The sequence below is a fragment of the Peromyscus maniculatus genome, chromosome 1, assembly GCF_049852395.1.
Source record: "Peromyscus maniculatus bairdii isolate BWxNUB_F1_BW_parent chromosome 1, HU_Pman_BW_mat_3.1, whole genome shotgun sequence".
NCBI lineage: Eukaryota > Metazoa > Chordata > Mammalia > Rodentia > Cricetidae > Peromyscus > Peromyscus maniculatus.
This window is the reverse complement of record NC_134852.1, coordinates 53,218,641-53,233,048: the sequence shown is the minus strand read 5'-3', so window position 1 is coordinate 53,233,048 and position 14,408 is coordinate 53,218,641. Positions and strand designations below refer to the sequence as shown.

Sequence of the window (14,408 nt, the reverse complement as noted above, 5' to 3'; positions counted from 1 at the left end):
CCCCCCCCAGGATCAAATCCTAGCCGCTGATCACAGTATTGAACCTGCTGGAGCAGGACTCCTGCCCTCTGTGCCAATCTGACCTCCTGCCATGCTTTCTTTGGCTATCTGCCCTAACCTCTCTGGTCACCTGATACTCCAGAGTACTGCGAAACAGGCCAGTTAGGCCCTGGCATTTGCTGTCTGGCTGCCAGGATCCTTGTTTTCTAAGATAAATCAAGACACCGCCTGCCTCCCCATTTCTCTCCTCTGCCTTGGTTGCCATCTGTGTGTCACTTGGTTGTTGTCTGTCTGTCCATCTGCTTCCTCTCTGCAGTAGAGTGTCAGCTCCACAAAGGAGGGGCTGGACCCTGCTCCCTAGAGCACCGAGGGGTCTAGAAAAATGTCTAAGAAGCTGGGCTTGGCTGGCCAGAGAAACAAACGGGCTTCCCCAGCTGCTCCCCCACCCCAGCCATGGCGGCCACGGCTCCTCGCTTACAGCAATTACAGCAGCTCACCTCCTATGCATCTGCTCCAGGCCCGCACCCTCCTCAGGTCAGCCTCACCCTCCCTGGGACTCCACCTCCCGTCTTGCCCTCAAACCTCCTTCAAAGCCCAGATCTGGGACCAGGAGCCAGTTTAGCAGATAAAGGCACTTGTCACACAAGCCTAGTGGCCTGAGTTTGATCCCTGCAATCCAGTAAAGGCAAAAAGAAAGAACTGACTTCATAAAGCCAGGCTCTGACGTGCACCGTGCACCGTGGCTTGTGTGGTGCACCATGCACCGTGGCTTGTGTGGTACACCATGGCTTGTGTGGTACACCGTGCACCGTGGCTTGTGTGGTGCACACAAACACAGTTAGAAGAGGCAGCACAGATCTGCCCGGTCTCCTCCCACTGAAACCTTTCCTGGCTGTCCTCGGCACTTAGGATCAAACCCACAGTGGTGATGATCTCCCTGGCCCACCGTCGGGCCTGTGCTCAGGGACATCCAGCTCCACCATCTTCCCCAGCCCTTTGTACCCACTGCTCCCCCTCGGGAGAAGCCCCTCTGTAACCTCATCTTTCTCTGCTGCTTTTTAAATTTGAGACAAGGTCTTTATGCAGCCTAGGCTGGCCCAGAAATGATAATCCCTCTGCATCAGCTTCCAGAGTGCTGGGACTAGCAGCCCTGGTGCCTCCAGGCCTGGGTGGCTTTTGTTGGTTTGATTTTTTTGTCCGTGTCCAAGGTCAGGGCTATGGGGCTTAGCATGTGCAAAGCCCTGGGTCTGATTCCCAGCAACGAGCCCTTGCATCCACAAATCGACAAAGCAAGCACCCACATAACTGCACCCCAGACTGGAAACATCTGGCCAGGCTGCCGACTAGCACAGTTCGCCCATGACTTGGTTACCATCTGCCTGTTGTCTCCCTGGCGCCAGCCAACACCGGGCCTGGCACACACACGCTTGCTTAGGAATAAACGGCAAGATCCGGGCAACAGAGAATGCTGTGGGGTGAAGACAAGGTCCGGGACTCTCATGGCAGGCCTGTTCAGACCAGGGCACCACCTGTCCTCTGGGTACTGTCTGTTAGTCCCAAGGACTGGGCCTGCAATAGCAGATGCAGAAGGCTGTGGGACTGTCTGCTACCAGGCACTGTGGGGCTGTCTGCTACCAGGCACGGTGTGGCCAGCAGGTGGCAGGGGTGCCTAGGGTCTCCTGAGACCAGGTCTGGCCCAAGTTGGTGACCAGCGACTGTGTAGGGGAATACGTGTGTATCCATAGCACTGTGCAAACTGGGAGGGTGCGGGAACACTGACAACTGGATGCACTGTCTGGAACAATTCCTTCGTGTGTGTGTGTGTGTGTGTGTGTGTAAGACATGCTCTTGCCATGTGGCCTAGGTTGGCCTGGATCTCACAATCTCACTGTCTTAGCCTTTCCTGTGTTAGGACGACAGGTTTACATCATTACACCTGACTGAATATGCTTCTTTAAATCATCTCAGCTCTAACATGGTGTGTGGCAACTAGGGGGTACTTCCAGCACCTCAGGAACAGAGGCAGGGGGATTACTACCACAAGTTTGAGGCTAGCCTGGGCTACACAGTGAGTTCCACACTAGCCAGGGCTGCAGAGTAAGGTCCAGTCTCAGAAACAGATTACCTGCCCCCTCCTCCCGGCCCCCAGAGGAGAGAGCAAGCCATCTTATCTCATTGATGGTAACTGGTCCAGGGCAGTATCTGTACGATTGGGGTGGGTTGGAAGTGCTGCTGCTTCATAAGGAAACATATATCCATTTAAGAGAAAACATCTCCCTCCTCTTTCCACCCAGATCACCTCAGGCACCCCATTTTGGGAAATGCTGTTCCATACTAAAACCCGGTTGCCTAGGAGAAAACTTCAGGAAGCAGCTTTAATGAGTAGATAAGAATGATTTGCAATTAGCATCAATTGTCTATATGCAAATTAAAGCTCCCAACCACCAGGGCCCAGTTGTATAGTGGGGCTCCCCTCTCTCACTCCCTCCACTTCTGGGTTCAGCAAATACTTCTCTCAGATACAGGGTAATTTGTTCCCACCCCGCCTCACCCACCATCCAGGCCTGGCACTGCTACTGCCTTTACATCATGGATCTCAAACCCTACAAAACTGTTTTCTTTTCAGTGTAGAGGCTGAACCTTGCTCAACAGTGAGGCAAACACTCAGCTATACCTCCAGTCCACCTTTAATTTGTGTTTGCTCTGAAACGGAGTCTCACTAAGCCGCCCAGGCTGGCTTTGAACTGGTGATCATTCTGCCTCAGTCTCCCAAGTAGCCCAGCTCCCCCCAATGTGCCAAGAACAGGGACCACAGTCTGGAAATGCCCTGCTGTGCTCTCTTGCCCTCACACCTCACGCTGTTCAGTAGGCACAAAGCTCTGCCTTGTTCTGAGTGACGGCTGGACTGTCATCAGTGGTGAGGAACGGGACGGAGTTACTTAGGCCAGCACAGATCTCTAAGAGATATATGCTGAATGAATGAATGAGTGAGTGAGTGAGTGAGTGAGTGAAGAAGTTCAGAACTACTGGTCTAGGAAGGTGGCCTACGATAGCTCCTGCAGTGTCTTTCTTTGTCTCCATGGCAACCCTCCTGGGCTCCCTCAGAGCAGGGTAGCTGTGGACGCAGGCACTCCTGACCTGCTGCTTTTCTTTTCTCTTTCCCAACTCTTCTATTTCTTCTTGTAGTTCTGGGATTTGAACCCAGGGTCTTGCAAGTATTAGGCAAGCACTGTACCTTCCCAGTCTAACCATGGTGGTTTTCAAACGTTGGAGACCGTTGGAGGAGTCATGAAACCCTTCTAGCAAGGACGAAGCCATGTTCAGCAGTTCATGACTAGAGCAGACCAAAGCGTGCTGCTAATGAGAGGCACTGTATGGAGCCCAGCTACTTCTATGCGGAAACACTCTCCCATTTGCCTCCCGACTGGTGCTTCTCAAAGTGTGGTCCTCAGACTGCACCTATTGACAGCTAAGACCCGGAGAGATGGCTCAGTGGTTAAGAGCACTGACTGCTTTTCCGGAGGACCCAGGTTCAATTCCCAGAACCTACACTGTGGCTCACAACCATCTGTAACTCTAGTCCCAAGAGATCTAATGCCTTCTGGCTTCCTTAGGACACCAAGTATGCATGTGGTGTACAGACATACATGCAGGCAAAATACCCCTACCCTTACAGGCTAGATTCAAAATACTCCTTTGAAAGAAAAAGAAAGAAAAAGAAAAAGGAAGGAGCCAGACATGATGGCTTCAATCCTGTCACTCTGAAAAGGCAAAGGCAGGTGAATCACTATGAGTTCGAAGTCTACATGGGGAGTTCCAGGAGAGTCAGAACCACATAGTGAGACCCTGCCTTAAAACAAACAAACAAACAAATTTAAAAAGGGAAACAAAGGCATGGGATTCTACAGTGAATTATGGAGTCCACAGGCTCACAGGCAAAGGTGCCAGCAAGCCCTTTATCCCAGGAAGGCCCTGAGTTCGGGTGAGAGTCCTGGGTCCAGGCCATCGGGGAGGGAAGCTGTGGCCAGCAAGCGTGTCAGAAGGGCACCTGGAAGGGACCAAGCTGGTGCTCCCACAGAACGCTCTGCCGCCCTTTCTCGCTTTCCCGGGAGCACCACGTGTGTGGGTCCAGACTGCGGGCCGAGGTAGCTGTCACTCTCCCTACTCCTGCTTCTCAACACGGTCCTGAGACCGCAGCCACTGACGGCTAAGAGCTTGAAAAAAGTGCATATTCTCGCATCCCACCCAACCCACTGAGGCAGAACTCAGGCTGTGGGTGGGAAACCCACTCGAGTCGATCGGGGTGGGGTCTGGGGGCCCCTGCTCAGAGGCGAGCTGTGCCTCTGCAGACCTCGGTTGCAGCTGGGACAGTCACATGACCCCACCAGCTGTGGATGGCTCTGGGAAGCGCTGCTTTCTCCAAACAGAGCGGGTAGCAGAGACGCTGCAACCCCCTTGTCCTCTCACCCCATCTTGAGACCAGAGAGCCTGCCAGCATGGTGAGAGCTTAAGGACAAGGTGCCAGGGACTAGTCCTTGAGGCCTACCAGTCCCATGGCAGCCTATGCTATCCTCTATGGAGTCTGTCAGGAGACTGTTAGGCCCCTATTTATTTGAGTCACAGACAAACACACTTGTGACAGGTAAGATCTGAAACTCCCAGAGTTAAAAACCACTGGTCACAGAAAGCAGAGAGAGAAGACAGAGAGTCAGAGAGAACCAGAGACAGATGAAGACAGACACACAGTTGGATTTCTCTCTCCGGCTAGGCTTTTGGAGGCTGGTGGGTATGTAGCATGTGCCCTCCATCCCAACTCTGCAAGCAAGCACAATTATCAGCAGGCACGTTTTGGGGACGGAGCTACCATTAGGGTTGCCAGGGTCTCCTGGAAGACCTGGAGCTGGTGCGGGGTCTCACCTGGGTTGCCTTGGTGGGTCTCGGCTGCCCCCGACCAGGCCTGGAGGGGTACTGGAGCCTGAGGAGTACAGCTTCGGCCGGTAGCCCTTGTTCTGACCAGCTACTACAGGTGCAGGGGAGACTTCCCGCCGTCGGTCTGCAGGGTGGGGTCTTCCCGCGGCCTCCCGGCCGCCGCCACAAAGGCCTATACTTCCAGGAGGTTTGTGTGGCTTGCCAGGCCTAGGTGCTTTGGCCAAGGACATACAACTGGGGCTGGAGGTGTAGAGCGTGCTGTCAATGCCACTGTCACTGGAGCCACCCTTGGAGAAGGGGTCCTGCTCTGGCTCCAGGGGGTCCAGGGGGTCGAACCATCGGTCATCACTGTGACTGCTGGAGGCATTGCTGGAGAGGGTATTGCTGCTGGAATGGCTTGAGTACTGAGGTTCACCCTGAAAGGCAAGGCAAGTGTGTCATCTCGATTCTAGGGGCGGGAGCCACTGCCCATACTAGCACCCCAGAGCCAGGCATGTCCACATCATGGCTCCTCCCCTACTGGTATAGCCACCCTAGACAAGTGATTTACTTTCTCCCTGCCTCAGTTTATACATCTGTAAAATAGGTGTGTGATGAAAAGCCCTGACTCATTTGGTACTCAGAGCAACACATCTCAAACTGAGGTCTGGGGCCTCCTCCTAACCCTTCACAATGGTCCCTCCATCTTTTCAGCACCCGCCCTGCAAACCTGCTGCGTATGTATTGCAGACACATGCTGGAACTGTCATGATGGTGTGCTCCCGTTCTCCTGGGTCCTGTCTGCCGTTACCTCCCGCGGGGCCACTGCAGTACCCTCCTCTCCATCTCCCCATCTCATGTGGACAGAGGAAAGCTGTGAGCATCTGCATGGAACCATGCCCCCCTCCCTGCTTGAAACTCTCCTGTGGCAATTTCGGGGGGCAGTTCGTGAGCCCCGGCGGTCTGACTCACCTGTCTCACACCACCTCCCCGTCTCTCTGGAGTGTGCCTTGCTGTTCTCTGACTGTACCAGGCACAAGCCTCAGGGCCTTCGCACTTGCTGCCCCCTGTCTGTGACACTCTTCTCTCAGCTCTTTTTACGGCTCTTTCCTAACTTCACTCAAGGTCACCTCCTGTGCTGGCTAGTTTTATGTCAACTTGACACAAGTTAAAGTCATCTGAGAGGAGGGAACCTCAACTGAGAAAATGCCTCTGTAAGACCGGGCTGTAGGCAGGCCTGTTGGGCACTTTCTTACTTAGTGATCGATGGGGGAGGGCCCAGCCCATTGTGGAAGGTGCCATTCCTGGGTTCTATAAAAAAAACAGGCTGAGCGTGCCATGGGGAGCAAGCCAGTAAGCAGCCCCCCTCCATGGCCTCTGCATCAGCTCCTGCCTCCAGGTTCCTGTCCTGTTTGAGCCCTGACTTCCTTCAATGATAACAGTGCTGTGGAAGTGTAAGCTGAAGAAACCCTTTCCTCCCAGATGCTCTGGCGTGTTTTCACCACAGCAGTAGTGACCCCGACGAAGACACTCCCAGGTGTGTTTTCACCACAGCAGTAGTGACCCCGATGAAGACACTCCCAGGGCTTTGCTGACGGTATTACCTAAGGCCGCAGTGTCCGTCAAGTAACCGTAACTGGGCTTTTTTAGCAACGTAAAATGCTCTGTCCATTCAGTGACTGCTGCCACACTGGAAGTCAGCTTCCTGAGGACAGTGGCTCCTCTGTCCTCTTCCCCATAGTCCCAATGCTCGGTATGTGGAACGAGGCTGCCAAGACCAAACTAGATAGGCAGACTCCATCTCCCCGCCTTCTTGGCAGAGATGGAGTCCTAGCCATTGCAAGGTAGGTGGGAATGACTCACTCCATCTCTGGCCTGGGCTGAAAAATCTCCCCCTCTTATCCTACTGCTTCACTAATGCAGATCCTGGAGAGGGACCCGGTAGAGGGTCTGGAGGCCCCGGGGACAGCATGTAGCCTCTGATTCACTGTGCCACACTGCCCATTGCAGCCCTGCACTGCATCCTTCTGGGGAAAGACTGGCTGAGGAGGCGCCTACCAGAGGCCACACCCAGAGGAAGCCACCCAGCCCTCAGCAGCCATGTGCCCAGGAAAGACGCCAGCCAGCAGCCAGCCGCTACAGGCCTCACTCCCTGGACGAGGCAGGGTAGGGCCGGGCAGGGCAAGGCGAAGACTCACTTTGGAATGCCTGTTGGGAGAATCTTTGCCAGCCGCGTCCTGCCTGGAGGGGTGCTTGCTGCCACTGTTTCCAGTTATGGCCGAGAGCCGGGCCTGGGCCGGCACGTGCCACAGAGGCTCTGCAGGAAAAGAGGAGACACACAGGAGGTTAGGAGTGATGCAGGCCAGGGCCTGAAGAATCTACCCTAAACCATGGCTGCACGGTTCCACTCTCTGACCAACCTGTCTGCTCTGGAGGCTCCACCAATGCATGCCTTGGGCTGCAGCAGGACTCAGTTGCAGTGGATATTTACTGAGCACACATTACACACCAGGAAGCACTGAGAGTCTTACGTGGCTAACTCAGTGAAGCATAAGACCTTCCTCCACTGTCCCCCAAGGAGGCTGAGCACACGTACGGCCAGCTGGGGCGTCTCTTTATACAGGACATGCTCACTTCCTTCTGGTCATTCTTTAACCTCAATGATGGAGTGGAAGGTCTTTACGTTTTATTTAACTTTTATTTATTTCACCTCTGTGTGTGTGAGTGTGGGCGCTTGAGTGCCACGGCATACGTGTGGAGGTCAAGGACAGCTTTTGGGACTTGGTTCTCTCCTTCCAATGTATTGGGGTGGGGTATCTCTCGTTCTTTATTCTGCTTCATTCCAAGCTAGCTGGCCTGAGCTTCCGGGTGATTCTCCTGTTGCTGTCTTCCATCTCACTGTACGAATGCTAGGATTACAGATGCACACCACATCTGGATTACAGATCCGCATCACATCTGGATTATAGATGCACACCACCACATCTGGATTACAGATGCACACCACCATATCTGGATTACAGATGCACAGGGCGGTGGCGGCGCACGCCTTTAATCCCAGCACTCAGGAGGCAGAGCCGGGCGGATCTCTATGAGTTCAAGGCCAGCCTGGGCTACCAAGTGAGTTCCAGGAAAGGCACAAAGCTACACAGGGAAACTCTATCTTGAACCCCCGCCCCCAATTTTTTTTATTACTTTATTTATTTGTGTGTGTGCACATGTCCCTGGGGATTGAATTCACTATATAGCCCGGCTGGCCCGGGACTCATTCTGATCCTATCTTTCAATCTTCCCCGTGTTGGGACTGTAGACATGCACCATGTCTGCATACATCAGTTTGCTGGACAGCTCCAGAACTAGTAAAATGGGTATCAGAACCATCTCGAATAGAAGGGTACCATCAAGGCTCAGAGAGATAGAGTAACTGGTTCGAGATCACACAGTCAGAAATGGTCAGGCAGGAAGTGGATGTCAGAGTCTATGCTGCCCAGTCCCCATCTTTCTGGGGTTCCCTGCCTGTCCCCAGCTGGCAGCAATTGGAAGGGCTTGGAAAATATTCTAAGGACAGGCAGTCCTGGGGCCTGGTAGGCACGGCTCATTAGACCTTCAAGGGATGGGGTCACTGCAGAGGTCCTGTGTATGACCGGAAACTTGCTGCCAGGCCCATGGGAGCATGAGCTTCCAGCCCAAAGCTGAAGGCCCCAGGGCAGCCCAGGGCACCACAGAGTCCATGATCCTGCCGAGGAAGATGGGCCTGGTTTAGCAGGCACTTTCCCAACCTGGGTGCTCTGAGGTATAGGAAACATGTGGCTGTATCCACACCCTGTAGATGGTGGAGTGATCCAACAGGCTTCAGTTCAAATCTCAATTATGCCACTCACCAGCAACAACCTCCAGCGAGGGATAACCCATCCATGCCTCACTGCCTCATTTCTGCAGTAGGAGAGTCACGGTGCCCGCTGCTGTGACTCAGCGGAAGGGACCGTGGGGCACCGAGTACAATGCCAGGCATATGGCGGTTGCACAAAACCAGGCTGCGGATACCATGACTGCCCACTGCATGGAGGCTGGGCAAAGCCTCTGCCCCTGCTTTGGATCTTTGCCATCCCGTCACTCTTCCTGAATCCTTTCTGGGTCTTCTGCATGTTCTAAACTTCTTGATGGTTTCTTAACACAGATCTTCCCAGTGTACATGTGTGCACATGTGTGTGCGTCAGGGAAGGTGTTAGTCACCTTGTAATAAGGGATCGGGGAAGGGTGAGGGTACTGGGGCTCTAGGGGACAGAAGAGAAGTAGCAGGGTCTTTTGACCCCCATCTGGGGCCTGTGCTGAATGCTGGAAAAGGCTCCTCATTTTGCACTTTGGTGCGACAAAGAGCCAGGCAACATTCCTCTCCTTGTCTGAATGGAGTGGGAAAATGAAAAATGGCACAAATCTGTCTTGGAAACAGATCACAGACCCATGAGCAGCACCAGGCAAGACCAGCTCATTGAGGAGGAATAAATGGTGCCATACGCCCTCAAGGCAGCAGAGAGATGCACAGCAGGGACAAGGCAACCCCTACCCGGGGCTGCACCACGATCCCTGGTTCAGGACACCCACACACTGTACCGAGTCCTCCCTGATGCTAATCCTGGGCATGTGGCTGAGGTCACCTTTCCCAGCTGCCTGCAAACCCTCGACACCTCCCAGAGGACGCCTGCCTCTCCACCTCTTCTTTGTGGCACTTCGCTAGCCATCTTCCTTTGGAACCCACCCAACTGTTCATCAGGTCCTTAGGCTTCAAAGGGGCTACAAGGCTGTTACAAGAGATTGTGTTTAAAGTATTCATCCAAGTGGTGCAGGCACACAATTCATAATCATATCTGGTGTGTGTGTGTGTGTAAAAGACGTTCAATTCCATTAGTCAGAAAAATGGAAATTAGACCCAATGGTGTGGTTGTGCATGCCTGTAATCCCAGCATTTATGAGGTACAGACAAGGAGGATCAAGAATCCTAGGCCATCTTCAGCTACACAGTGAGTGCCAGGCTACCCTGGGCTACATAATAAGATTCCCTTTCTAAGTGAATGAATATGTTAATTCAATAAAATTGAATTAAAAGAAAGATGCAGAGAAAAGCACACCATGTTAGCACTCTATGTCCATTCCAATAGTCCAAACAGAAACGCTGAGGACAGACACACAGCCTTGTCACTAGCAGGAGTGGAACCAGTTCAGGACTCTGAGGAGTGGGCTGGCAGTTTCTTATAAAGTCAAACACATGATCCAGCTGTTCTATGTCTAGAACACATGCTCACGAAGAGATGGATGAAACAGCCTCGAACTGTCCCCTCAGCATCCCTCAAGCACAAAAGAATACTAAGTACAGAAATCCCGTCATTCAGTCACATGGCTGCCCAGAGCCAGCATGACACTGAGCCACAGAATCCAGAAGCACACCAGCAAAGCCATGGCACGATTTTATAGTCTATGCAGTCCAGAGCCAGCCAAGAAGAAGGGAGGTCATCTGTCAGACCATCAGGGAGAGGCCCTTGGGGAGGGGCAGACGGCATTGGGGCCCAGGATGTCTTACCTGGTTTGGGGCGCTCCATGGTGCTCTCTTGGCTAGTCAGGCCACCTGAAGAGGAGTCCCCGCTGGACATGCCATCGTGCATAAAGTGAGGGTCGAAGGACAGCAGCGGGTGTGGGGCGGCCGTGTACCTGCAGGTAGAGAGGGGACACAAGGTGAAGTCCCGCTGTGACGGCGCCAGAGCCCGGGACCTGCTTGCCAGTGGCTTTTAACACTCAGGAGACTCTGCTGTGGGCTGGGGCGCAGAGCGGCTGGCAAGGCTGGGCGAGGCAGCCTGGTATCTGCTAATAACTGGAGCTCAGCGAAGAGGCTCGCCTGGGACGCCTGCCAGGGGGGTGGCACCAGGAGTGCAGGGTACAGCAGGCTTCCCGAGGAGGGAGGGCGCAGCGCCACTTGGGCGACTGCCCTGCTCACTCAGGCTTCTGCCTCTTGGCTGTAGAAGGGGGTTATCTAGCCTTCCTGGGAGCTTTGGCCTCTGTAGGCTCACTGTAGGCTCCCCTTTCTCTGAGGGAGCTAGGCCAATCAGGCAGCATTTTGTGGGTACAGCAGACCCAGGCTGGATAGGATGAGTTCCATACCTCACTGTTGTCTTTTGCCTGGCCAGGTATAATCAATTTCTAGGCCAGAGCCTCAGTTTCCCCAGCTGTTAAGAGGTGACTATAACAGGCCCTTTCTTACAGCACGTGGCTTGTGTCTGACTCCTGACACGGGGAGCTGAGACATCCGGCCCACAGCCTACACCAGTGTCCCTTTGCTGCTGGAGGAAGACTCCACAGTGGCTTAAAAATAAGGCAGATTGGGACTCAAACCCCAGCTCTCAGTTGGGCAAGGGCTTTGGTTGAGTTATGGTTGTTTTTTGTTTTGCTTTTAGGTTTGTGGTTGATTCTTTTTTTTTTTTTTTTTAAAAGATCTATTTATTTATTATGTACACAGAAGAGGGTGCCAGATCTCATTACAGATGGCCGTGAGCCACCATGTGGGTGCTGGGAATTGAACTCAGGACCTCTGGAAGAGCAGTCGGTGCTCTTAACCTCTGAGCCATCTCTCCAGTCCCGATTCTTTTTTTATAAGAATAATTTATCTATCTTTGTGTGCATTGGTGTTTTGCCTGCATGCATGTCTGTGTGAGGGTGTCAGATCTTGGAATTATAGACAGTTATTAGCTGCCATATGGGTGCTGGGAATTGAACTCAGGATCTCTGGAAGAGCAGTCAGTGCTATTAACTGCTGAGCCATCTCTCCAGCCCCATGATTCATTCTTTTAAAAATATTTTTTACTGTTGGCAGCGGTGGCTCATACCTTTAATACCAGTACTAGGGAGGCAGAAGTAGGCAGATCTCTGTGAGTTCAAGGCCAGCCTCGTCTACAGAGTTCCCAAACAGCCAGAGCCATTACACAGAGAAGCCCTGTCTCAAACAAAATAAAACAAAACATATATATAATCACATTTACGTGCACATGTGCCTAGACCACAACACACACGCAGAGGTCAGAAGACAAGTTGCAGGAATCTGTTCTCACCTTCTACCACATGGGATCTAGGGACTGAAGCCAGGTTAGCAGTAGGCGCCTTATCCACTCAGAAATCCCGCTGGCTCTGTCTTTTTGTTTTCATCTTGTTTTGAGGCAGCATCTCATGTAGCCCACACTGGCCGGAACTGGTTCTCTAGCCAAAGATTACCTTGAACAGCTCTTCCTGCCTCCCATCTTCCCTGGTGCTAGGATTATCAGTGTGTACCACTGTACTGGGCTGAGCTGTAGTTTTTATGTTTGATAATCACGGCCAAGGTTGGGGAGTAGAGAACCAGCAGAGATGCCCCCAGACAGCAACACATACCACAGGCAAGGGCCAGAATTCAAGGGAGCTGGTGGTGGAGGGCTGGAGTTCGATTGTGGGGGCTGCTATGAACACCTCTTGTTTTGGGGCTTGAATCTGGAATGACACTCCCATGTGAGAGCTTGTGTTTTAGAAGCCTGGCCTCAGCTGCTGGCGCTGTTTTGGACGGTTATAGAAACTTAGGGAGGTGAGTTCTGTCTGGAAGAAATAGGTCACTAGTGGGTTCAGAATGTCCTTGGTCGCTTCCTGCGGCTCTGTCTCCTGGCCTGCTGTGATGGGAATGGTTATCTTCCTCCACATGCTCCTACAGGCACACGGAGCCAAGCAGCTATGGATCAACCCCCATGAAACCATAAATCAGTTCTTCTCCTGAGTTGTTTTTGCCAGACACGTGGTCACAGCGACACAAAAAGCAAGTAGACTCTGTGTCTCCCTCTGTCAGAACACGGTCCAAGAGTGGAGTCATGTGAAGGGAATTCTGAGTGCTTGTGAGAAAACTCCAAGAAATCAAGACAAGAGTCTATGACCTGCTTCTTCAAAGACATGGAACTGTTCTTGGAACACGTTTTCATGCTCCTCCTATGTAGCAGATGGGAATGAGTTGACTTCAGATTATTCATTAACAACAGCTATTGTTACTGTCTATATGACTCTATGGAGAAACATGTTTCTGCCATGTGTGGCTTGTCTTTGCAATTGGACACTTTACTCATGATTCTTCTTAACCTTCAGAGTATAAACTGCCTGATGCTCTGAACAAAGTTGCCTATTGCATGAGACTTTAGTCCGCCTCATTCACCGGCTCCATTCTCCCAGGTTCCACCACCTCAGCAGCAAACACCCCTCACCTCCCGATGTCAGTCTACCTCAGGCCAAGCCACTCATGGAATGGCCTTTTCTGTTTACCTGGGGCTGGGTCAGGGACAGGCAGAAGGCATGGTTTGGGATGAATGGGGGTTTATAGTAAAGACGTCTAAAAACTATTTGTGACTTTCTACTTCCATAATGTCATGGGCCAGATTTCCTGACCCCTGTGACGGGCTTGGTGGCGATGACCAGTTCTCACCAATGAACTGGAAGAGGAAGCAATGGGGAATGACAGGTGCTGGGACAATCTGGGGGAAGGGAAGGGGTGGGATGGGGTGGGGTGGGTTGGAGCAGGGAGAGGTAATAGCTGCCAGGACAATCTGTGTCCTGTGAAGTCCTCAGTTAACCAACAGTGCAGCTTCAGAGTAGATGAGAAACTTCGTTCTTTTGGGGGACAGGGTTTCATGTAGTTCATGTTAGCCTTGAACTCACTATGTAGTTGAGGAGTAACCTGAACTCCAGAGACTCCTGGGATTATAGCCGAGTGCCCATTTTAGGAATCTGGGCTTTGTGCATGCTGAGGCAAGTCTTCTATCAACTGAGCTACATCTCCAACTCTTTTTTTCTTTGGTGCTAGGACTGACTTGAGACTCTTAGGCACAATGAACTACATCCCCTCAGACCCCAAATAACACTTTGTTAACATAAGTTTCAGAGATAACCTGACTGAAATGGGAGGACTGGAGCCCAGCGGCTTCTGGTAAACATCTCCATCTCCTTGCTCCTAAGAAAGATAAGAAAAGCTATCCTCTGTGGGCAATGGCGCTCGCTGCCAAGTCTGATGACCTGAGTCCAATCTCTGGGATCCACATGGTAGGAAAAGAGAACCAACTCCTGCAAGTTGTCTTCTTACCGCCACATGCAGGACATAAATTATGCGCGCGCGCGTGCGCGCGCGCGCGCACACACACACACACACACACACACACACACACACACACACACACACGCTATGGTGGTTTGATTGAGATGTCCCCCATGGTCTTGGACATTTGAATACTTGGTCCCCAGTCGGTGGCACTGTTTGGGGAGGTTTAGGAAGTGTGGCCTTGCTGGAGGAAGTATGTTATTGGAGGCAGGCTTTAAGAGTATAAAGGTACTGAGTGGTGGTGGCGCACACCTTTAATCCCAGCACTTGGGAGGCAGAGGCAGGCAGATCTCTGTGATTAGAGGCCAGCCTGGTCTACCAAGTGAGTCCCAGGACAGCCAGAGTTACACAGGGA

At 52.4% G+C, this 14,408-nt stretch overlaps 1 protein-coding gene across 2 annotated transcripts in view; it reads right to left on the bottom strand.

Annotated features, from left to right (window-relative positions):
- Sipa1l3 (signal induced proliferation associated 1 like 3) overlaps window positions 1-14,408 on the bottom strand; it is a 101,698-nt gene that overhangs the window by 29,299 nt on the left and 57,991 nt on the right. For both annotated transcript variants that reach the window (XM_006982004.4, XM_076577974.1), the window contains exons 12-14: window positions 10,484-10,611; window positions 7,107-7,225; window positions 4,918-5,345 (exon numbers count right to left, since the gene is read on the bottom strand). In XM_006982004.4, the coding sequence (XP_006982066.1) occupies window positions 4,918-5,345; window positions 7,107-7,225; window positions 10,484-10,611 (675 nt within the window). The remainder of the gene's footprint in view (window positions 1-4,917; window positions 5,346-7,106; window positions 7,226-10,483; window positions 10,612-14,408) is intronic.